Consider the following 23,563-nt stretch of genomic DNA (forward strand, 5'->3'; position numbering starts at 1 on the left):
GCAAACCACTGCCTGAGCTGATACTGGAGAAACACACCACGCGGCCCCCCCCACCACCCTCACTACACACACACACAGTAATCACCCACAATAATTCCCTAAAAATCTCCTCTTCAGCTCTTCCAGGCTTCAGAACACTGCTGAAATCCCACCTCCTCCAGGAAGTTTTCCCAACTGAACCCCATCATTTGTTTTGTTTTGTTGTCTGTCTCCCCCTTCTAGACTGTGAGCCCCTTGTTGGGTAGGGACCGTCTCTAGATTCACTCATTCATTCAGTCGTATTTACTGAGCGCTTATTGTGTGCTGAGCACTGGACTAAGCGCTTTGGGAAGTACTAGTTGGCAACATATATAGCTGGAGAAGCAGCGTGGCTCAGTGGAAAGAGCCCGGGCTTTGGAGTCAGAGGTCATGGGTTCAAATCCCAGCTCCGCCAATTGTCAGCTGTGTGAATTTGGGTAAGTCACTTCACTTCTCTGGGCCTTAGTTACCTCATCTGTAAAATGGGGATTAAGATTGTGAACCCCCCGTGGGACAACGTGATCGCCTTTTAACCTCCCCAGCACTTAGAACAGTGCTTTGCACATAGTTAGCGCTTAATAAATGCCATCATTATTATTATTATTATATAGAGACGGTCCCTCCCCAACAGCGGGCTCACAGTCTAGCAGGGGGAGACAGACAACAAAACAAAACATATTAACAAAATAAAATAAATAGAATAGTAAATATGTACAAGTAAAATAGAGTAATAAATCTAGATGTCGCCGACTTGTACTTTCCAAGTGCTCAGTGCTCTGCACACAGTAAGCGCTCAATAAATACGACTGAATGAATGAATGAATCATTCCAAGTCCACTTTAGTTATCATCTATAGATCAATATATCTCCCTCTATATCGTAGCAATTTACATATACTAACCATTCATTTACTTATTTATCCCCCATTCACTGTTCCTCAATTCTAATCTATTTCAGTTGTATCTTTACCCTTCCTCACCTGTCAGGCCCATCCACTATGCAACTTTATTTTATTTATTTATGGTATTTGCTAAGCGCTTACTAGGTGCCGGGCCCTGTATTAAACCCTGGAGTAGGTACAAGTTAATCAGGCTGGACACAGTCCATGGCCCACAAGGAGCTCACAGTCTTAGTCCACATTTTAAAGACAGGATAAATGAGGCACAGAGAAAAAATATGGGCCTGGGAGAGCCCAAAGGTCATGGGTTCTAATCCCGGCTCCGCCACGTGTCTGCTGTGTGACCTTGGGCATCCCGGCTCTGCCACTTGTCAGCTGTGTGACTTTGGGCAAGTCATTTCACTTCTCTGGGCCTCAGTTCCCTCATCTGTAAAATGGGGATGAAGACTGTGAGCCCTTCGTGGGACAACCTGATTACCTTGTTTCTACCCCAGCGCTTAGAACAGTGCTTTGCACATAGTAAGCGCTTAACAAATACCAAGATTATTATTATTTAGAGAAGCAGCGTGGCTCAGTGGAAAGAGCCCGGGCTTTGGAGTCAGAGGTCGTGGGTTCAAATCCCGGCTCCGCCAACTGTCAGCTGTGTGACTTTGGGCAAGTCACTTAACTTCTCTGGGCTTCAGTTCCCTCATCTGTAAAATGGGGATGAAGACTGTGAGCCCACCGTGGGACAACCTGATCACCTTGTAACCCCCCAGTGCTTAGAACAGTGCTTTGCACATAGTAAGCGCTTAATAAATGCTATCGTTATTATTATTACTTCACTTCTCTGGGCCTCAGTTATCTCATCTGTAAAATGGGGATTGAGACTGTGAGTCCCATGTGGGACAGGGACTGTGTCCTACCTGATTTGCTTGTATCACCTCAGCGCTTACAGTTGCATATAGTAAGCACTTAACAAATTACTGTTATTATTACTATCAGTGCTTAGAACAGTGCTTTGCACATAGTAAGCGCTTAATAAATGCCACCATTATTATTATTATTACGTGACTTGCCCAAGGTCACACAACAGACGAGTGGCAGAGCTGGGATCAGAACCCAGATCCTTTTGATACCTGGGCCCACGCTCTACCCACTGGGTCACGCTGTAATGATAGGCTCCTGTCGGCCATCTCGGTAGAAAATAGCATAAATAAATAAAGTTGCAAAGTGGGTGGGCCTGACAGGAGAGGAAGGGTACTCCGCAGGGCTCTCAGCTGCTGCTTAGGACGTGTTGGGGCTAAAACGCTGTCTGGGAATCAGGGAGCGTTTGTCCAAGAACACGGGTGTGGCTGTTGGGGGGGCAGAAGAAAGTTGTGTGCACCCGGTAATAATAATAATAAATAATAATAATGGCATTTATTAAGCACTTACTATGAGCAGAGCACTGTTCTAAGCATTGGGGAGATATAAGGTGATCAAGTTGTCCCACGTGGGGCTCACAGTCTTAATCCCCATTTTACAGATGAGGTAGCTGAGGCTCGGAGAAGTGAAGTGACTTGCCCAAGGTCACACAGCAGACATGTGGCAGAGTCGGGATTCGAACCCATGACCTCTGACTCCAAAGCCCGTGCTCTTTCCACTGAGCCGCACTGCTTCTCTGGTGAGGTCGGACATGGTGAGCACTGTGTGTGAGTTCCTTATGCTTTTTTTTTGGGTAATAATAATAATAATTGCAATATTTCATTCATTCATTCAATCGTATTTATTGAACGCTTACTGTATGCAGAGCACTGTACTAAGCGCTTGGGAAGTACAAGTTGGCAACATATAGAGATGGTCCCTACCCAACAGCAGGCCATTAGGCACTTACTATGTGCCTTGTACTCTTCTAAGAGCTGAGGTAGCTACACGGTAAACAGGTTGGACTCAGTCCCTGGGGCTCACCATCTTAATTCCCATTTTACAGATGAGGGAATTGAGGCATAGAGAAGTGAAGTGACTTGTCCAAGGTCACACAGCAGACACGTGGTGGAGCCGAGATTAGAACCCAAGTCTTTCTAACTCCCAGGCCCAGGCTCTCTCCACTAGGCTACATTGCCGAACTCCTTGTTACGGGGTTCTGCAGGACACCTGCCCCCGGATCCCTTCCCAGACGCAAGAATCGCGCCTGAGTAGGCCTGTGTTGAGCTCAATAAATAAAATAAATAATGATGGCATTTATTAAGCGCTTACTATGTGCAAAGCACTGTTCTAAGCGCTGGGGAGGTTACAAGGTGATCAGGTTGTCCCACGTGGGGCCACAGTCTCAATCCCCATTTTCCAGATGAGGTAACTGAGGCCCATGGAAGTGAAGTGACTTGCCCAAAGTCACACAGCTGACAATTGTCGGAGCCGAGGTTTGAACCCATGACCTCTGACTCCAAAGCCCGGGCTCTTCTCCACTGAGCCACGCTGCTTCTCTAATGCGCGGTCCCAGGCCCACTTACTCCGTGAGGCGTCTCCGCTCTGCGAAGCAAATCACCGTCCCGTCCGGGGAGATCTGAAGGGCAGGGTGAGCGGTCTCTCGCAGCAAGAGGAAGCGGGTTCCTGTGGCGCGGGGGGAAGAGGACAGACAGGCGTGAGAGGGGGATCTGAAGGCGGTCGGAAACAACGTGGGCCGTTCCACTCCGAGCGAAAGGCGAAGGAAGTGAACGTCTCCGGGCTCCCCGCAATGGGATTCCTGGAACTGGGTTCCCAAGCGGAGTGAGGCTGGGAAGAAAGTCCTTCGGGTGGGAACTGGCATGAGGCTAGATATCCCAGACTCTTCTGGGGCCAGTGAAATGAGCCGCTTCACGGTACCATCCAAGGAAGGGATGGAGGAAAGCTTTCAGAAGTAGCCAACTTGGGGGTGGTCAGTGTAGGGAAAACTCACTTATGCAAAAAAAAAAAACCCTGTTTGTGAGTTAATCCTTATTCTGTAAGGAGAAAAAAACGGTCACATTCGAAGTGGTTCTTTGCCTCAGGCCAATGCTCAAAGGAACAAGAACTTTAGCAGCTCTGTAGGGGTCCTGAATAACGGTCATGAGCCTGGCTCTGAGTTGTTGTCCCAATCCTTTGTGTGACCTTGGGCACTTAACCTCTCTGGGCCTCATTTTCCGTGGCTCTGAAATGGGAAGAGGCTATCTGCCTCTGGGGGAAGTTGATAGGGAAGTAATTTATGTATTCCAGGAATTATTAGGAAAGGATAATACTGCAGGTGTCAGTTTGAGAACGGATTTGAGTTGGAAAGCTGGGGAGTCGGAAAAGGTTGCTTTACCTCTGGTGGAGATGAGGGCGGCTTCGCTCTGTTCGCTCGTCCCAAAAGCATTTACAGCTTTTGCATAGAAGAAGTAATTATCATTGGGCTGGAGGTTAACTTTCAGCTGCATTCCTTTAATTCTGGAAAAGGACCTTAAACCCAAAGCAAAAAGACACAAGTTTTAAAAGGGAAAACGCCGAGGAAACTGGACACTCGATCGGTACTCATTTTTGCAGGGGACGATACCTCATCGATAAATCAATGGTATTTATTGAGTGCCTACTGAGCTAGGAGCAGTGTACTAAGCACTTGGGAATTAGAAGATACGATCTCTCTTCTCAAGGGGCTCAAACTTAAAAGGAGAGACTGACACACATATAATAACTTCCAGGCAGGAGAAAGAGGGGAATGGGAAGGTGGATATGTGAATGAGTAAGTGCCACATGGCCCTTCTCCATTTCTCCTCCTAATGATAACAGCGGTGGTATTTATTAAGTGCTTATTATGTGCAAAGCATTGCACTGAGCACTGGGACGGAGACAATATAAGCAGATCTGGACATAATTCCTGTCCCGCATGGGGCTCTTGCCGGGTTAGGTATTATTGGTCTCCACTGATCTGAAACACTTTTCAAGTCAATGGTATTGAGCACTTAATGTGCTCAGAGCACTGTACTAAGTGCTTGGGAGAGTAGGATATAACAATATAACAGACACATTCCCTGCCTACATGAGCTTACAGTCTAGAGGGGGAGACAGACATTAACAGAAATAAATAAATTACAGATTAGGTACATAAGGGCTGAGGGGTTGAGGAGGGGGGAATAAAGGGAGCAAATCCAAGTGCAGGGGTGACAAAGAAGGGAGTGGGAGAAGAGGAAATGAAGGCCTAGGCGGGGAAGGCCTCTATCATTCATTTAATCACGTTTATTGAAGCAGAGAAGCAGTGTGGCTCAGTGGAAAGAGCCCGGGCTTGGGAGTCAGAGGTCATGGGTTCTAACCCCAGCTCCGTAACTTGTCAGCTGTGTGACTTTGGGCAAGTCACTTCACTTCTCTGGGCCTCAGTTACCTCATCTGGAAAATGGGGATTAAGACTGTGAGCCCCATATGGGACAACCTGATTACCTTGTATCTCCCCCAGTGCTTAGAACAGTGCTTGGCACATAGTAAGCGCTTAATAAATACCATTATTATTATTTACTGAGCACCTACTGTGTACAGAGTACTGCGCTAAGCACTTAGGAAGTACAATTCAGCAACAAATAGAGAAGCAGCGTGGCTCAGTGGGAAGAGCTCGGGCTTTGGAGTCAGAGGTCATGGGTTCATGGGTTCAAATCCCAGCTCTGCCAATTGTCAGATGTGTGACTTTGGGCAAGTCACTTCACTTCTCTGGGCCTCAGTGACCTCATCTGTAAAATGGGGATTAAGACTGTGAGCCCCCCGTGGGACCACCTGATCACCTTGTAATCTCTCCAGCGCTTAGAACAGTGCTTTGCACATAGCAAGCACTTAATAAATGCCATTAAAAAAAAAATAGAGACAATCCCCGCCCACAACGGGCACACAGCCCAGCAATATCCCTGGCCTGCCATGTGAACTTGGGCAAGTCACCTAAGCTGTGCCTCAGTTTTCTTATCTGTGATAGGATACCCGCCGCCCTGACCTCTAAGATGCAAGTTCCTTGGGGGACAAGGACTGTGCCCAATCTGACTGTCCATTATCTATATCCCTTCACTCAGCACCGTGCTTTGTCACCTAGAAAGTCCTTAATAAATACCATTTTTTTAAAGGGTTTTCTGTCCTCATTCTCTGAGTTGAATTTTCATAGCGTCCCAGCAGAGAGCACTACAGCATCTGTAGAATACGCTCGGCTGGTTTCTGCTGGGATATTTCAAATTATTCCTTGTATTCTCTGTGGGGTGTCCAACAGAGAGCCCCTCTGGGACCGAGGTCAAGCTAAACGGGTCTGTAGAATCGGGCCCGTTAACGACCTAACGGATCGCTCTGCACGTGAGAAAACTCAAGGCTGATGGAGGTTACTTGGATGAGAACTATGCCAATTGGCCTGACTGGCTGTGATGGGCCAACAAATAGAACGAGCTGTCGTTTCTAAAGTGCGCTCCTGGCACAGAGAGAAGAAAATAAAACACACAAGCGAAACAGGAGGAGTTTTCAAAGCCGGGGTTCCTGCCTCCCTGGAGGAAAGTAGAAGAGCCATTTAAGGGAGAGGTCGGGGGGCTGGTGGGCTTAAACGTGACCCGTCTGTGGTCTGGCGAGGGACTTCAAACCCGCCTAGTCCCTAGTCCCATTCTTCCGCTCTGCTCTCTGGAGCTGCCCTGGCACTGTAGTTATGACAACGTGCACAATCGGAGCCGACGAGCTGCCTTTATTTAGCCTCACCCCGGAGAAGCCCCTCGGAGAGGTGGGAAGATGTGGGAGAGAGCAGAACCAATCGATCGTATTGCAGTCAATCGTATTTATTGAGCGCTTACTGTGTGCGGAGCACTGAACTAAGCGCTTGGGAGAGTACGATAGACCAATATAATAGACACGTTCCCTGGCCACCAGGAGCTTAGAGTCAGTTCATTCATTAATGCAATCGTATATATTGAGCGCTTACGGTGTGCAGAGCACTGGACTAAGCGTTTGGGAAGTACAAATCGGCAACATATAGAGATGGTCCCTACCCAACAACGGGCTCACAGTCTGGTCAGAATTGTCTGAATCTTGATGAGATGCCCCCACTCCCTCCCACCCCGATTTAGAGCTGGATTGGAGCGGAGAAATAGAACTGTACCCCTCTCTCTCTACTCCATCTCTTCCCCACTTCAGCCCCCAATCAGAACTCCTGGCCACAGGCTGCTTCAGACTAGGCTAAGCATTCCATCAGTGAACCCAGAGAAGCAGCATGGCCTAATGGGCACAGCCCAGGCCTGGGAATCAAAAGGACCTGGGTTCTAATTCCAACTTGTCTGCTGTGTGTCGTTGGGGAAGTCACTTCTCTTCTCTGTGCCTCAGTTACCTCAGCTATAAAACGGGGATTCAAAATCTGTTCTCCCTCCTCCTTAAGCTGGGAACCTCATGTGGGACAGTCTTGTATCCTGTCCCGATTTGCTTGTATCCACCCCCAGCGCTTAGTACAGTGCTTTGCACATAGTAAGTGCTTTCAAGGCCCTGCTGAGAGCTCACCTCCTCCAGGAGGCCTTCCCAGACTGAGCCCCTTTCTCCCTCTCCCCCTCGTCCCCCTCTCCATCCCCCCATCTTACCTCCTTCCCTTCCCCACAGCACCTGTATATATGTATATATGGTTGTACATATTTATTACTCTATTTATTTATTTATTTATTTATTTTACTTGTACATATCTATCCTATTTATTTTATTTTGTTAGTATGTTTGGCTTTGTTCTGTGTCTCCCCCTCTTAGACTGTGAGCCCACTGTTGGGTAGGGACTGTCTCTAGATGTTGCCAATTTGTACTTCCCAAGCGCTTAGTACAGTGCTCTGCACATAGTAAGCGCTCAATAAATACGATTGATGATGATGATGATGATGCTTCACCAATACCGCAGTTACTATTGTTAGGAACTAGGGGAGCAGTCAGGCAAGGAACAGCTAAATCTAAGGATATTTCATTGACTGACTAGCAGAGGACACCCACACACACCGCCCCACACCGCGCCTTGCTTCCTGGGGGAAAGAACACCAAAGCAACCACGTGCTTTGGGTGTTTCAGCCATACATGGCGCCCACGTGACCAAATCTGCAACGTGCTGCCCTCTTTGCCCACCTACTCTCCCTCCTTGCCCACCTACTCCGAGCCCCAGCAGAGACAAGACCGGACAAGAGGCGCTTTGCAAATCGATTCCCTGGACCTCGGGTTCGAGTCTCAGGGCTGAGGTTCGCCATCACCCTCCTTGACGGGATGTTCTGTCCCTTAGCATGTAGGGGAACACGTCTGTTCTGTTTCTTTCCTTTTCGGACTTGGGCCTGGGGGCCCTGGGATACAGTCTTCTTCAACTACCCCCACTCTCAGAGGTAGCTCAACACTCATCATCATCATCATCAATCGTATTTATTGAGCGCTTACTATGTGCAGAGCACTGTACTAAGCGCTTGGGAAGTACAAATTGGCAACATATAGAGACAGTCCCTACCCAACAGTGGGCTCACAGTCTAAAAGGGGAAGACAGAGAACAAAACCAAACATACTAACAAAATAAAATAAATAGAATAGATCTGTACAAGTAAAATAAATAAATAGAGTAATAAATATGTACAAACATATATACATATATACAGGTGCTGTGGGGAAGGGAAGGAGGTAAGAAGGGGGGATGGAGAGGGGGACGAGGGGGAGAGGAAGGAAGGGGCTCAGTCTGGGAAGGCCTCCTGGAGGAGGTGTGCTTCCAGGCACTCACTGCCTAGAAGCAAACTCCCGGGGACTGAGCGGGAGAAGATATTACAATTTTCCTGGAAAAACAGGTCTAAGGTTTTTGGCTTACATCGTGAAACTCCACATGCATATGGGTAATTGGCTCCTGACTATCGCAGATGTATGAACCTAGCCCTACAGAGTGATAAAAACACCGACATTAATATTGGAAATGCTTGCCTGCTCCTAATCCTGCCGATGTGTCTAATAAAAAGCACGCGGAAATACACGGAGCCTTTCCCGTGCCTCAAGCTAAATACTCCCCAAGGGATTTTCAATCTTTTAATATTCATTATATTTCCTTTCCGGCGGGGGCTCTTAACTGCATTAAAGCCCTTGTTTTTTTCCCCGACTCTGAATGCGTCGCTGGAGAGTGATAGTTTTTGAAGGCCTTCCTAGTCGCAAATCAAGTCGGCCGCTTAATTAGCCCGGCGGAATTAAAGGCCGTTCTTTTTTTCCTCTTTTTTTTTTCCCCCCGATTCTGAGAGCCCCCTTGCCAAGCCCGGTGCCACCCGGCGGAGGTGGGTTTTGGGGAACGGGCGAGGGGCAGCGCATGCCTGGCACCCGCCCCTCCCCGTATCGGCCCCCCGCAGCGCTCTGAGGGACCCCACGGCCCACCGGGGACAACTGACCGGAGTCCTTCCCCTTCGGGGGAGTTCTGCCTGCAGTATTCGACGGTGTAGGTGTCGGTGGGCGCGGCATTGGCTTTGCTCCATCTTATGGTGGCCGTGTTCCAGCAGACGGTGCAGTCCTCGGCCTTGATCGCGGGGGTGGACGGAGCTGTGGGATACACGGGTGCGTCAGTTGGGACTGGAGCCGCGCTACCTCGGGCTGCAGGGGGTTGCTGGGAAAGTCACCTTGTACGTTTTCTTTTTTATGGTATTTGGTAAGCGCTTTTGATGCGCCAGGCACCGTCCTAACCGCCGGGTGAGTACAGGGAAATTCGGTTCAAGTCCCACATCGGGGCGCACGGCCTTTTTTAGAGATGAGAGAACTGAGGCACAGAGAAGTGAAGTGACTTGCCCAGGGTCACCCAACAGGTAAGTGGCTCAGTGGAAAGAGCTCGGGCTTTGGAGTCCAAGGTCCGGGGTTCAAATCCCACCTCCACCAATTGTCAGCTATGTGACTTTGGACAAGTCACTTCACTTCTCCGGGCCTCAGTTCCCTCATCTGCAAAATGGGGATGAAGACTGTGAGCCCCCCTTGGGACAACCTGATCACCTTGTAATCTCCCCAGTGCTTAGAACAGTGCTTTGCACATAGTAAGTGCTTAATAAATGCCATCATTATTATTACTATTATTATTATTATGAGTGGAAGAGTTGGTATGAGACTCCAGGTCCTTTTAACTCCTAGGCCAGGGCTTTATCTACTGGGCCACACTACTGCTCCAAACAAAACTCTAAAATGCACAGTGGACTGCTGATTATAATCCCTAGACAGCAAGACGATTTTACAATTAATTTCATCTTATTTTCTCAAATGGGAATGACTGATATGGGGATGAAGACTGTGAGCCCCCCGTGGGACAACCTGATCACCCTGTAACCTCCCCAGTGCTTAGAACAGTGCTTTGCACATACTAAGCGCTTAATAAATGCCATTATTATTATTATTATTATTATTTGGGAAAATCACTTTGTAGGGGACCCAACTCAGGACACCCTTTTTTTCTTTCCAAGAAAGAAGACCCCAAGTAACAGTGTGGCCCAGTGAATAGAAGGACCTGGGTTCTAATCCCAGCTTCACCACTAGTCTGCTGTGTGGCCTTGGGCAAGTCATTTCACTGGTCCGTGCCTCAGTTACCTCACCTGTAAAATGGGGATTAAGACTGTGAGGTGAGTTTCCTCGTCTGTCAGTTAACTGTGAGATACAACAGAAGCAGCGTGGCTCAGTGGAAAGAGCCCGGACTTTGGAGTCAGAGGTCATGGGTTCAAATCCCAGCTCCGCCACTTGTCAGCTGTGTGACTTTGGGCAAGTCACTTCTCTGGGCCTCAATTACCTCAATTGTAAAATGGGGATTGAGACTGTGAGCCCCCCCATGGGGCAACCTGATCATCTTGTAACCTCCCCAGTGCTTAGAAAAGTGCTTGGCACATGGTAAGCACTTAATAAATGCCATCATCATCATCACCATCATCATCATCTGTAAAATGGGGATTGAGATTAAGAGTGTCAGTTTTCTCATCTGTAAAATGGGGATTACGACTGAGAGCCCCATGTGGGACAGGCCCTCTGTCCAACCTGGTTATCTTGTACCGATCCCAGCACTTAGTACAGTGCCTGGCACATAGTAAGCACTTCACAAATACCACAATTATTATTGTGTGCCGCTCTGTGGCCAGCCGGGCAGTCTCCCGTAACTCCGCTCCCCCTGGGTGAGTTGAGGGATTGATCAAAGTGGGTAGGGTGGGGCTGGGGGATCCACACATGCTGTTACCTGTTTTGAAAAGGGCCCTCTCACTAGGTAAACTGCAGCCTGTGAAGTTCACAGCCATGACCCACACTTGGTAGCACCGATCTGGTTCCAGGTCCTCGAAGACGCAGTAACTTTCCTTCACCGTGACCCTGTATTCCTCCACCAAAGCTGGTTCAAACACAGAAATGGGAATCCTCAGACACGGTCGGCCTGTGATCCAGTGACTGCTGCAGCCCCAACTGAACAGACTCCGACCTTTCTCATCAACGGCACCGTAGTTAGGACTTGACTGGTTCGTTAAGGGGCTTATTAAGCGCTGACTGTGTGTGCCAAAGGTTAAATATGGAGCGGAGAATGTTCCCGGCAAACTCCAGCCTTGGCGGACTTTAAGCTAGACTGTAAGCTCCTTGAGGGGAGGGATTCTGTCTCCTCACTCTATTGTACTCCTCCAGTAGCTTAGTACAGTGCTCTGCACACAGTAAGTACTCAATAAATACCACCGATTGACTGATCGAAATGCTGGGTGGGTCCCGCCTATCCTTCAGCTTCCAAACCAAACTAAACCAAACCATCTCTCTTAACTTCCAACAAACAGTTGGAGTGACGGGTTCTGTTTGGCCCATTAGTTTGGAAAAGTCTTACATCTTTTCTTCTCACAAAAACCATTTTTGTTCGTCTCCCTCGTTTAGATTGAAAGCTTGTTGAGGGCAGGGAAGGTGTGCCTTGTTATGCTCTCCCAAACGTTTTGTACAATGCTTCACACACCAACTGATGGATTGCATTCATTTTAAAGTCCTCCAAGAGAAGGCCCCCCTCGACTCCTGCCAACCTTGTATGCTTAAGCAGCATTACACTAAAACTCTGTAAATTGGTTTACTAAATACCTCACTTATTCGTCGGTGCTGGTAAACATTTCCCCACTTCCCTGGAGCTCCCCTACCCCTAATCAAGTGAGAGCAGTAACAGCCACCGTGTGCCATTCTAAAACATCCACCCAAGCAGCGTGGCTCAGTGGCAAGAGCCCGGGCTTTGGAGTCAGAGGTCATGGGTTCAAATTCCGGCTCCGCCAACTGTCAGCTGTGTGACTTTGGGCAAGTCACTTCACTTCTCTGGGCCTCAGTGACCTCATCTGTAAAATGGGGATGAAAACTGTGAGCCCCCCGGGGGACCACCTGATCACCTTGTAACCTCCCCGGCGCTTAGAATTTGCACATAGTAAGCGTTATCAAGGTTATACAAGGTTATCAGATTGTTCCATGTGGGGCTCACAGTCTTAATCCCCATTTTTCAGATGGGGTAACTGAGGCACAGAGAAGTTAGGTGATTTGCCCAAAGTCACACAGCTGACAAATGGCGGAGCCGGAATTAGAACCCATGACCTCTGACTCCCAAGCCCGTGCTCTTTCCACTAAGCCATGCTGCTTCTGGAGATAACATATAGATATATATAGATCTATTTCTACTCATTCATTCATTCAATCGTATTTATTGAGCTATTACTGTGTGCAGAGCACTGTACTAAGCACTTGGGAAGTACAAGTTGGCAACATATAGAGACGGTCCCTACTCAACAACGGGCTCACAGTCTAGAAGGGGGAGACGGACAACAAAACAAAACATGTGGACGGGTGTCAAGTCATCAGAACAAACAGAATTAAAGCTAAATGCACATCATTAATAAAATAAATAGAATAGAAACCAATCATGGAGGCAGCGTGGCCTGATGGAAAGGATTTGTGATTGGGAGTCGGGAGCCTGAGGTTCTAATCCCAGCTCTTCCACTTTCCAGCTGGGTGACCGTGGACAAGTCACTTAACCTTCTTTTACCTCACTGTCCCCCTCTAAAAAAAGGAAGATGAGATCAGCTCTCCGTCCCTCTTTGATCTTGGGCCATTGTGGGACAGGGATTTAGCCTGATTTCATTCTCCTGCACCTAACTCTGCCCTCAGCAGTGTGCTTGCCATACACACCAGCCCCCGATGAATACCATCATCGTCCTCCTCCTCCCCCTCCACGTGATCAACACTGGGGTCATCGTGTCCGTACCATTTGGCTCTCGGTCATCCTGAGGTTCCTCCACGCAGTATACTTGGAAAGAGTCAATGATGTCTCCTTTACTCACACTCCAGTAGACTGCTATCGTCGTGCCGGTGGCCGAGTTAGGCTCTTGGGGCTCCAACCTCGGGGCCTGGGGAACTGGAATGAAAATGAAATTAGTTGCTTGTCCTCCTGTGGTTGGAGATCAGGCTTCTTTCAATTGAGTAATAATAAGAATAATAATAATGATGTTGATAATATTGGCCCGCGAGTCAGAGGACTTGGGTTGTAATCCCAGCTCCACCACTTACCTGCCGGGTGTCCTTGGGCAAGTCACTTCGCTTCTCTCTGCCTCAGTTCCCTCATATGCAAAATAGGGATTCAATGCCTGTTTTCTCTCCTCAGACTGTGAGCCCTGGGAGTTGCAAGGCACAAGTTCTAAACCCAGCTCCGCTACTGTCTCTTGGGTGACCTTGGGCAAGTTACAACTTCCCTGTGCCACAGTTACCTCATCTATAAAATGGGGATTAAGTCTGCGAGAATACAAGAATATCTTGTGTACAACATACAAGACTATCTTGGATCTACCCCATCACTTAGTACAGTGCTTGACACACTGCTATTATTATTATTATCATGATTTTCATTGTTACTATTGTTAATAGTATTTATTAAGTTTTAATTTTATTTTATTAAGTATCTATTAAGTACTATTATCTATTAAGTATTTATTAAGTATCTATTATTTTTTAGACTGTGAGCCCACTGTTGGGTAGGGACTGTCTCTATATGTTGCCAATTTGTACTTCCCAAGCGCTTAGTACAGTGCTCTGCACATAGTAAGCGCTCAATAAATACGATTGATGATGATTAAGTGCTTTCTGTGGTCCAAACACTGCACTAAGCTCTAAGGATAAGCTGGACACAATCCCTGTCCCTTACGGGGCTCACAGTCTAAATAGGAGGGAGTAGGATTGAATCCCCATTTTACAGAAAAGGAAACTGAGTCACAGAGCTGTGACGTGATTTGCCCAAGGTCACACAGCAGGCGAGCGGCAGAACTGGGATTAGAACCCAGCTCCTCTGACTCCTGGGGAAAAGCCTGTGCTTTTTCCACAAGGCAAAGCTGCCTCTGGTACGGTGGCTGATTTTTCTTTAAAAATGAGGGGGTGGGGATTTAAGAAAGATGAATCAAGGATGAGTCGTTGAAACAAATGAATACAAATTTGGCAGGGAAGGGAAGATGACAACCCAGACGGATGGATTTGGGAAAATGGATTTGCATGGGGCTAGGAACTAGAAGCAGTGAAGCAGTGTGGCCTGGAAGTAGGAGGACCCATGTTCTAAACCCGGCTTCCCACTTGCCTGCTCTATGGCCTTGGACAAGTCACTTCGCTTCTCTGGGCCTCAGTTTCCTCAACTGCAAAATGGGGATTCAATACCTCTTCTCCCTCCTACTTAGATTGTGAGCCCCATGGGGGTCAGGGCCTGTGACAGAACTGATTAAATTGTATCTATGCCAGTGCTCAGAACAGTGCTTGACACGCTTAACAGATACCATTAAAAAAAAAGCAGGGCCCTCTGATCTGCTGTCCTAAATCTCCTTCACTACCAGGATGACGACCAGAACAGCTCAGCAGAAATTAAGCTTCTTAACCTATAATATAAAGCTTCCTTCCTTCCTAGCTATCCTTCAAGTCCAGAATGCAGGCTACAGTTGCCTTCTTCCTGAAGTTTTTCTCTCCCCACATGTGAGGAGATCAGGACCCAGTTGGAAATAATAATGATGGCATTTGTTAAGCGCTTACTATGTGTGAAGCACTGTTCTAAGCGCTGGGGGGGGGGGGATACAAGGTGATCAGGTTGTCCCACGTGGGGCTCACAGTCTTAATCCCCATTTTACAGATGAGGTAATTGAGGCCCAGAGAAGTTAAGTGACTTGTTCAAAGTCACATAGCCCACAAGTGCCAGAGATGGGATTAGAACCCATGATCTCTGGCTCCCAAGCCCGGGCTCTTTCCACTGAGCCACGTTGCTTCCCACAGACCCCAGAAGGGTGAACAGAACCATTCTTTCACGTGCCTTTTCTCAGTCAAGTAGCGGCTTTTTTAAAAAAAAAATGGAATTTGTTAAGCACTTACTACGTGCCAGGTTCTGTACCAAGCACTGGGGTACATATAAGATAATCAGGTTGGACACGGTTCATGTCTCACATGGGGTTCACAGTCTTAATCCTCATTTTACAGATGAGATAACTGAGGCATAGAGAAGGGAAATGACTTGACCAAGGTCACACAGCAGACAGACGGCAGAGCTAGGATTAGAACCCAGGTCCTTTGGCTCTCAGGTCCACGCTCTATCCACTAGGCCACACTGCTTCTCTGCTTTTCTCTTTTGCTTGATTTTCCCAAACTGGACACCTAAGAGGCTGTGGTCTTAATTCCAACCAGTGAGGCAGTGTGGCTAAATGGAAAGAGCTTGGGTTTAGGAGTCAAGAAAGGCCTGGGATCTAACCCCAGCTCTGCCACTGGCCAGCTGTGTGACCTCGGGCAACTCCTTAACAGCTCTGGGCCTCAGTTTCCTCTTCTGGAAAATGGGGGCTAACATAATGCCACCTCCCTCCCTCCGGGTACAGCCATGAAAAGTGACTGCCACAATCCTCATCAGAAAGAGGATGTCTCAGATGTCAGCCTAGTGGAGATGTGGATTTGGGGAATCCGCACAGAGATTATAGTTGAAGCCGTGGGAATGAAAGAGTTCTCCAAGGGAATGGGTGTAGATGGAGAATCGAAGGGGACCCAGAATTGAGCCCTGAGGGACTCCCACTGTTGGAGGATGGGAGACAGAGGGGCAGCCTCCGAAGGACACCGAGAAGGAGTGGTCAGAAAGCTAGGAGGAGAAGCAGGAGAGGAGAGTTTTAGGGAAGCCAGAGTAAGGGAAAGATGTCATCTCCACCATGATCTTCAAGAAGAAAGAGTGCAAAGGCAATTATCATTGTCTTTCACAGGCAAGATCTTATCAAGAGTCCTTTTGGATCTTGGAATTACAACTGAGGTTGGGGACAGTACAGCCTAATGGAAATCAGGAGTCAGGGGCCCCAGGTTCAAATTTTGGCTGTCACTGGCAAATACCTGAACCTCTCTGGGCCTCAGTTTCCTCACGTGTAAAATGGAGATAAGATATTAGCTCTCCCTGTCTTTTAGATTTTGAGCCCCAGAAGGGGTAGATACAAGGTTATGAACACAGTTGCAGTCCCCGTTCCGCACAGATCTCACAATCGAATTGATCTCTCCCTGACTCCTCTCCATTCCCTCCCTCCTCCTGCACCTTCTTCGACCCTCCCCTCTCTCCCAGCAGTATCTGAAGAGGCGATCTCCCTCCTCCTCTCAACATCCACCCCCCTCCACTGTGGCTCTGACCCTCGCTCCCCTCACACCTTACCAAAACAGTTGGTCCTTCCCTTCTTCCCTCCCTGACCACCATCTTCAACTGTTCACTCTCCAATGGCTTCTTCCCCACTGCCATTGGGGAATAAAAGCAAGATCAATGGAGGGATGAAGAAAAACTGCTCTGCTAGACATGACCAGGGCATTTGGTCCTGAGTCTCCAAGCCTAACAGGGTGGACAGCTGTTTCAGGAGGAACTGAGAACTGGACCCAGTTCCTAGATCAATCAGTGGTATTTATTGAGCACTTACTGTTGCAGAGAATGGTATTAAGTGCTTGGGAGAGTGCAATATAGCAGAAATAATCCTTGCCCACAATAATAATTATGGTATTTGTTAAGCGCTTACTATGTGCCAAGCACTGTTCTAAGCACTGGGGGTAGATACAGGGTAATCAGGTTACCTTACCCTAAAAAAGCCCTCCCTTGACCCCCACAGCTCCCTCCAGTTATTGCCCTACCATTCCTACCATTTCTCTCCAAACACTTCGAGTGAGTTGTCTACCTCAGAGGCTTCCGGTTCTCTCCTTGACCCCCTCCGGTCTGGTCTGGTTTCTGCTCCCATCACTCCACAGAAACTGCTTTCTCTAAGGTCACCAATGACCTTCTCCCTGCCAAATCTGATGGCCTCAACGCCGACCTAATCTTCCTCAACCTCTCAGCTGCCTTCCACTCTGTGGAGCACCCCCTTCTCCTGGAAACATTATCTAATCCTGGCTTCACTAAAACTATCCTCTCCTGGTTCTCCTCCTATCTCTCTGACCGTTCCTTCTCGAACTCCTTTGCGGGCTCTCCGTCTGCCTCTCCCCTCCTAATTGTGGGGGTCCCTCAGAGCTCAGTTTTGGGTCCCCTTCTTTTCTCCATTTACACCCACTCCCGTGGAGAACTCATTCACACAGTGGCTTCAACTATCATCTCTATGCACGGTCCCAAATCTACATCTCCAGCCCTGATTTCTCCCCTCCCCTGCAGTCTCGCAAAGACTCAGTGAAGCCTAACAAAAGATGAATCGGCGGAACAACAAATCAGAGATTTGCAGATGGACCAGCCCGAAGAGGGACTCTTCTAGGGCAGAAGCTTTAGGAAGATCTTAATAGCAGGGGCTGAATCAAAAACAGTGCCAAGCACCGTAAAGCAACCAATGCATCGCCTCAGAGAGTACGATCCAGGGAGGGAGGGAAGGAACTGTAGGTTGTGAATTGGCCTCTTAAATCCACAAGTGTGAAGAAAATCTCACTGTCTCTAACGCCATGTGTACATCTGTACGTATCCGTGATTAATTTATATTAATTTTATTATTTATTAACATTAGTGCATTTATTGTTTATTGTTATATTGCACTCTCCCAAGTGCTTTGTACACAGGAATCACTCAATAAATGCCACTGAATGAGTGAATGAATTTATACTTTTTTAAATGGCATTTATTAAGCGCTTACTATGTGCAAAGCACTGTTCTAAGCGCTGGGGAGGTTACAAGGTGATCAGGTTGTCCCACGGGGGGCTCACAGTCTTAATCCCCATTTTACAGATGAGGTAACTGAGGCCCAGAGAAGTTAAGTGACTTCCCCAAAGTCACCCAGCTGACAAGTGGTGAAGCCGGGATTTGAACCCATAATAATAATAATAATAATGGCATTTATTAAGCGCTTACTATGTGCAAAGCACTGTTCTAACTGCTGGGGAGGTTACAAGGTGATCAGGTTGTCCCACGGGGGGCTCACAGTCTTAATCCCCATTTTACAGATGAGGTAACTGAGGCCCAGAGAAGTTAAGTGACTTGCCCAAAGTCACACAGCTGGGATTTGAACCCATGACCTCTGACTCTAAAGCGCGTGCTCTTTCCACTGAGCCACGGTCTCCCCCTCTAGACTGTAAGCTTGTTGTGGGCAGGGAACTCTGTTATACTGTTGTATTGTCTACCAACTCTGTAATATTGTTGTAGTGCACTCTCCCAAGCTTAGTACAGTGCTCTGCACACAGTAAGCGCTCAATAAACATAATTGATTGATTGACTGATTGGCTGACTGGTCATCCGGGGAGCAGGAATGGCACAGAGCCCTGTGTGTATACTCATTCAGAGCTTTCCCTGGCAACTGCTGGGACTTGATGCCTGCCAGTCCTCTTGGGAAGCAACAGGACGTTTGGGCTAGAGCACGGGCCTCGGAGTCGGAAGGTTATGGTTTCTAATCCCGGCTCTGCCACTTGTCCGCTGTGTGACTTTGGGCAAATCACCTCACTGGGCCTCAGTTACCTCCTCTGTAAAATGGAGATTGAGACTGCGAGCCCCACGTGGGACAAGGACCGTGTCCAACCTGATTTGCTTGCATATACCCCAGTGCTTAATACGGCACCTCACACATATTAAGTGCTTAACAAATACCACAGTTATTATGATTACATCCTTCAGGGGTGAGATCAAAAGCTTACAGGACGATTGAGAGTAGGGGGGCCCGCGGATTCCGTCCCACTCGGAGACATCCCCAGAAGTAAATGGCATTGTCCCTGCCCTCAAGGAATTTACAGTCTAAAGGCAGTGGTCATTCACTGATAGAAACTCACATTCAATTTCTGGATCTGTTCAGAATTTCGGGTGATTTTTATTGGACAGAAATAAAAATAGTAATTAATCAATCATATTTATTGAGAGCTTACTGTGTGCAGAGCACTGTACTAAGCGCTTGGGAAGTACAATAACGATAGCATTTATTAAGCGCTATTTGCAAAGCACTGTTCTAAGCGCTGGGGAGGTTACAAGGTGATCAGGTTGTCCCACGGGGGGCTCACAGTCTTAATCCCCATTTTACAGATGAGGTAACTGAGGCACAGAGAAGTTAAGTGACTTGTCCAAAGCCACACAGCTGACAATTGGCGGAGCTGGGATTTGAACCCATGACCTTTGACTCCAAAACACAGGATCTTTCCACTGAGCCGAAAGAGGAGGTCAGATCCCAGAGAAAACTATGAAAAACCCCACAAGATGCACAATGGGATTTGCAGATCCTGTGAACTCCCTGAAAGTCAAGGAGAAAGTTTTGGCTGCTTTCAAGTGTTTGCTAAGCAGTTCTGAGGGGCCCCAGGGGTACGGCCAACAAGGACTGCAGCTCCTCACTCATTTTAATCAATTGTACAATAAGGTAGCAGCAGAGGGAGATTACATCTGCCTCTCCATGGGAAGATCTCTTTTTCAGGGGCTAACACTGTATCACTCCTTCTATTTTTTGCTCTTTTCGTGTAAGTTTACAAACTGGAAGAATGGAAAGATTGATAATACTGCATAATCTGGAGGAAATAGAGGATCTGAATCATTCAACGAAGCATCGAGGAGAGAAATTAATTTTGTTTTAAAAACTCATTCCTTGGGATGCTTCCCCCCTGCTCCCCCATAGCACCCAGATCATTAAAAAAGGCTATTTCCTTTATGTCTTAAAATAATAATAATAATGGCATTTATTAAGCACTTATTATGTGCAAAGCACTGTTCTAAGCGCTGGGGAGGTTACAAGGTGATCAGGTTGTCCCACATGGGGCTCACAGTCTTAATCCCCATTTTACAGATGAGGGAACTGAGGCCCAGAGAAGTGAAGTGACTTGCCCAAAGTCACACAGCGGACAATTGGCGGAGCCGGGATTTGAACCCATGACCTCTGACTCCAAAGCCCGCGCTGTTTCCACTGAGCCACGCTGCTTCTCACCAAATAATGACTTTCTTCTCGGGCAATCAGAGGGCTACAGAGAACAAAAACTCTACTCTGCTCTCCCAAGTGTTTAGTACAGTGCTCTGCACACAGTAGGTACCCAATAAACACCACAGATGGATTGAGCAATTGAAATCGGGGAACAGAATATGCCTCGTGTTTCCAACTCGGCAGGAGCCCTAAGGAAAGGGATTTTTATCCCTTTATGATCAGTGGGGATTTTTATTTAAACTTCTGCCACGTACATTTTTATTTAAACTTCTGTATTGAAGCAGCGTGGCCTAGTAGAAAAAGCACAGGCTTGGGATCAGGGGACCTGGGTTCTGATTCTGGCTCCACCACTCGTCCGCTGTGTGACCTTGGGGAAGTCACTTCACTTCTCTGTGCTTCAATTTCATCTATAAAATGGGGATTAAATCCTAGTCCCTCTATTTAGACTCTGCCCAACCTGAAGAGCTTGTATCTACATCAGGATTTAGTACAGCACTTGGCACACATTAAGCGCTTAACAAATACCGAAGAGTTATGTACAATGCATATTTTAAAACCAGGGATGTTGGGTGGTTCTTTGGCATGCTGTAAATGGAACTAGGCAACTTCCATGAATCAATGACGCTTTCAAAAATCTAAATAAGTTTCATTGTCTTCTTTGTCCAAATAGCAGGTATAAAATATTTTGAAGGCTGAGTGGGTGGATAGTTGGTTGGCTGGCTGCAAAGCACTATGCTGATCTGATTGTTCTCTAAATTAATAGGCTCTATCTGTGTGGGAAAAAAAAAGATCCAAAAGGAGTTTTAAGCTGAAGGAGAGAAATCTGGCCATCTAGTGGAATGGGTAGACATGCACAAAAATATTGGATTTATTTTTCTCACCTCCTTGGCTGCTGGCATAAAAGATAGAATCCCTGAAAAATGTCAGGAAGGGTAATAATAATCATAATAATAGTCGCACCTATTAAGCGCTTACTATGTGCCAAGCCCTGGGGTAGATACAAGGTAATTGGGTTGGACACAGTCCCTGTCCCACAAAGGGCTCACAGTCTTAATCCCCATTTTACAGGTGAGGCAAAAAGAAATTAAGTGACTTCCCCAAAGTCACAAAGCAAACAAATGGCAGAGCGGGAATTAGAACCCAGGTCCTTCTGAACCCCAAGGCCGTTGCTCTATCAACTAAGCTACGCTGCTTCTCTGATATTTTAAGAACTAAAAACTTGGACTCTTGTCTCCTATCTCCTTAATATGCTTGCAGGATGATAACACTGGAAGGGGAAACACGTTTCATTTTGTGAACCATATTACACTTTGATTTAGATCATAATTATTTAATCGTGCAATTATGCATTCTTTTTCCTAAGCATATTGAGTATTATTTTTAGCTATTCCTCCAGCTAACCTCAAACTGTCCACTCCTGCCTTGGTAACACAGAAAAGTTCTTACCGGCCATGTGTTTTAACGTCTGGTTACTTCTGGCTGAGCTGTCCGAGTAATGGTCGAAGAGTGAAAAGGCAGTCGGCATCTTTTCCAAAGACGCGGTGCTCTCCATTGCGGAAAGGAGCCTGTAGGGTCAAACGTTTCCAGAGGGGTCAGTGAACTCCGAGCCAAAAGGCTCGGGAGAGGAATGGGTAAACGGCATTTCTCAAAACAGTTTGGGACTCGATGACAAGTCCAGGAAGGGCGTGAGTCTTTCCTAATTGGGGAGGCGTCCAGGAGAGACTCAGAGTAACAGAGTCCTGCATGCCAGATGGTCTGCTCTTCAAATCACTGTATGGGATGACTATATTTGGCCTTGAAAATAGGTATAACAATTTCAGATAGAAAGATTACTGCCATTAATACGTGGCCTCATAATTGGTGTTTGGAAAATAGCGCAATTTGCTCACGATATATGGGCCTTTCCTTGGCTTTGGATGAAGGGAGCTTTAGACTGCAAACTTGTCCCCTAGACTGTAAGCTCATTGTGGGCAGGGAATGTGTTGGCTAAGTATGTTGTACTGTACTCTCCCAAGAGCTTAGTACAGTGCTCTGCACACGGTAAGCACTCAATACATACCATTGATTGACTGACTGATTGATTTGGATCATATTTTGCCTATGGGACACCCAACTTTCTCCCATTTCTGCTCACCCACCGTCACAGCTCTTTATTTCAGAGCCAGTTTGTTCCAGGGGCCAGGGCCTGAAATTCCTGTAGGAATTTTTGTGCCTGACTCTGCTTTTTGGGAGCCCCCGGAATTTCCAAGCTCTCTCCTTCCTGGGGCCGGTGGAACTCAAGCACTTAGTACAGGGCACACAGTAAGCGCTCCATAAACGAAGCAGTGTGGCCTAGTGGAAAGAGCACGGTCCTGGGGGTCAGAGGACCTGGGTCCTAATCCCTACTCTGCTACTTGTCTGCTGTGTGACCTCGGGCAAGTCATTCAACTTCTCTGTGCTTCATTAACCTCAACTGTACAATGAGGATTAAGACTGCATGGGTCATGGACAAACCTGATTATCGTGCATCTACCCCAGAGCTTAGTACAGTGCCTGGCATACAGTAAGCACTTAAATACCATAAAAAAATAAATAAAACAGTTTGATTGAGAACAAGGGTAGGAATTAAACCCGATCACTGCCAAGGTTTACATGGAGTGGGACATTTCCCCTCGGATTGCGGATCTAGGACCTTTTTGGAAGGTGACAAGAGCTGGGTTGGGGGATGTGGGAAATGCAGTCAGAATTTGGGAATGGGAAGGAGAGAGAGGGAGAGAAAGAGAGGGTCTGACTCCAGGCCATTCTGTTGCATTTGCACTTTGGTATTGAGATAATAGCAACACAAATCAACCAAGAAGATAACTCCTTCTCTATTAAAACATGACCAGAATATTCCCCCATCTTCCACCTTAGCCCAAAACAGTTAAGTGCACATCTTTATGTATGCGCAGAACTGGCAATGACTGTGACAATCATCTTTTTTTTTTCATTCTTAAGCGTTAGAGGAACAAAATTAGAAATTAGATGCATGCCCCTCAATAGAGTGGCAGCTTCTATCCAAATGCATTTTTTTCATGCTATGCAAATGTTTAGTCTTAGTAACTTGACAGCCACCCTTAGTTGAGGAATTTTTGAAAGTAGAGAAGAATCAAATAATAGATGAGAGGTGAAGTGCCTTCAGAGTTATAATGTAATGCAGCTGGTCCTGAGAAAAAAGGCACCAAGGGAAAATCAACTCAAGCTCATCAGCACATAGCAACTGAGTTTGTTAAAGAAGGGAATGGTATTTTTAGCTCGGAGGGAGAGGCTTTAAGGACATGGCAGATCTTCCATTCCTTGTGGGCAGGGATCATCTCTACCATCTCTGTTGCACTGACTCTCCCAA

At 47.1% G+C, this 23,563-nt stretch overlaps 1 protein-coding gene across 1 annotated transcript in view; it reads right to left on the minus strand.

Moving 5' to 3' along the window:
* Nucleotides 1-23,563, minus strand: part of CMYA5 (cardiomyopathy associated 5) — a 79,106-nt gene that overhangs the window by 2,981 nt on the left and 52,562 nt on the right. Inside the window, exons 7-12 of the mRNA XM_038765555.1 lie at nucleotides 21,646-21,764; nucleotides 13,077-13,226; nucleotides 11,052-11,198; nucleotides 9,244-9,391; nucleotides 4,197-4,330; nucleotides 3,388-3,487 (exon numbers count right to left, since the gene is read on the minus strand). Of these exons, the coding sequence (XP_038621483.1) occupies nucleotides 3,388-3,487; nucleotides 4,197-4,330; nucleotides 9,244-9,391; nucleotides 11,052-11,198; nucleotides 13,077-13,226; nucleotides 21,646-21,764 (798 nt within the window). The remainder of the gene's footprint in view (nucleotides 1-3,387; nucleotides 3,488-4,196; nucleotides 4,331-9,243; nucleotides 9,392-11,051; nucleotides 11,199-13,076; nucleotides 13,227-21,645; nucleotides 21,765-23,563) is intronic.

The sequence above is a fragment of the Tachyglossus aculeatus genome, chromosome 23 (genome assembly GCF_015852505.1).
Source record: "Tachyglossus aculeatus isolate mTacAcu1 chromosome 23, mTacAcu1.pri, whole genome shotgun sequence".
Classification (NCBI taxonomy): domain Eukaryota; kingdom Metazoa; phylum Chordata; class Mammalia; order Monotremata; family Tachyglossidae; genus Tachyglossus; species Tachyglossus aculeatus.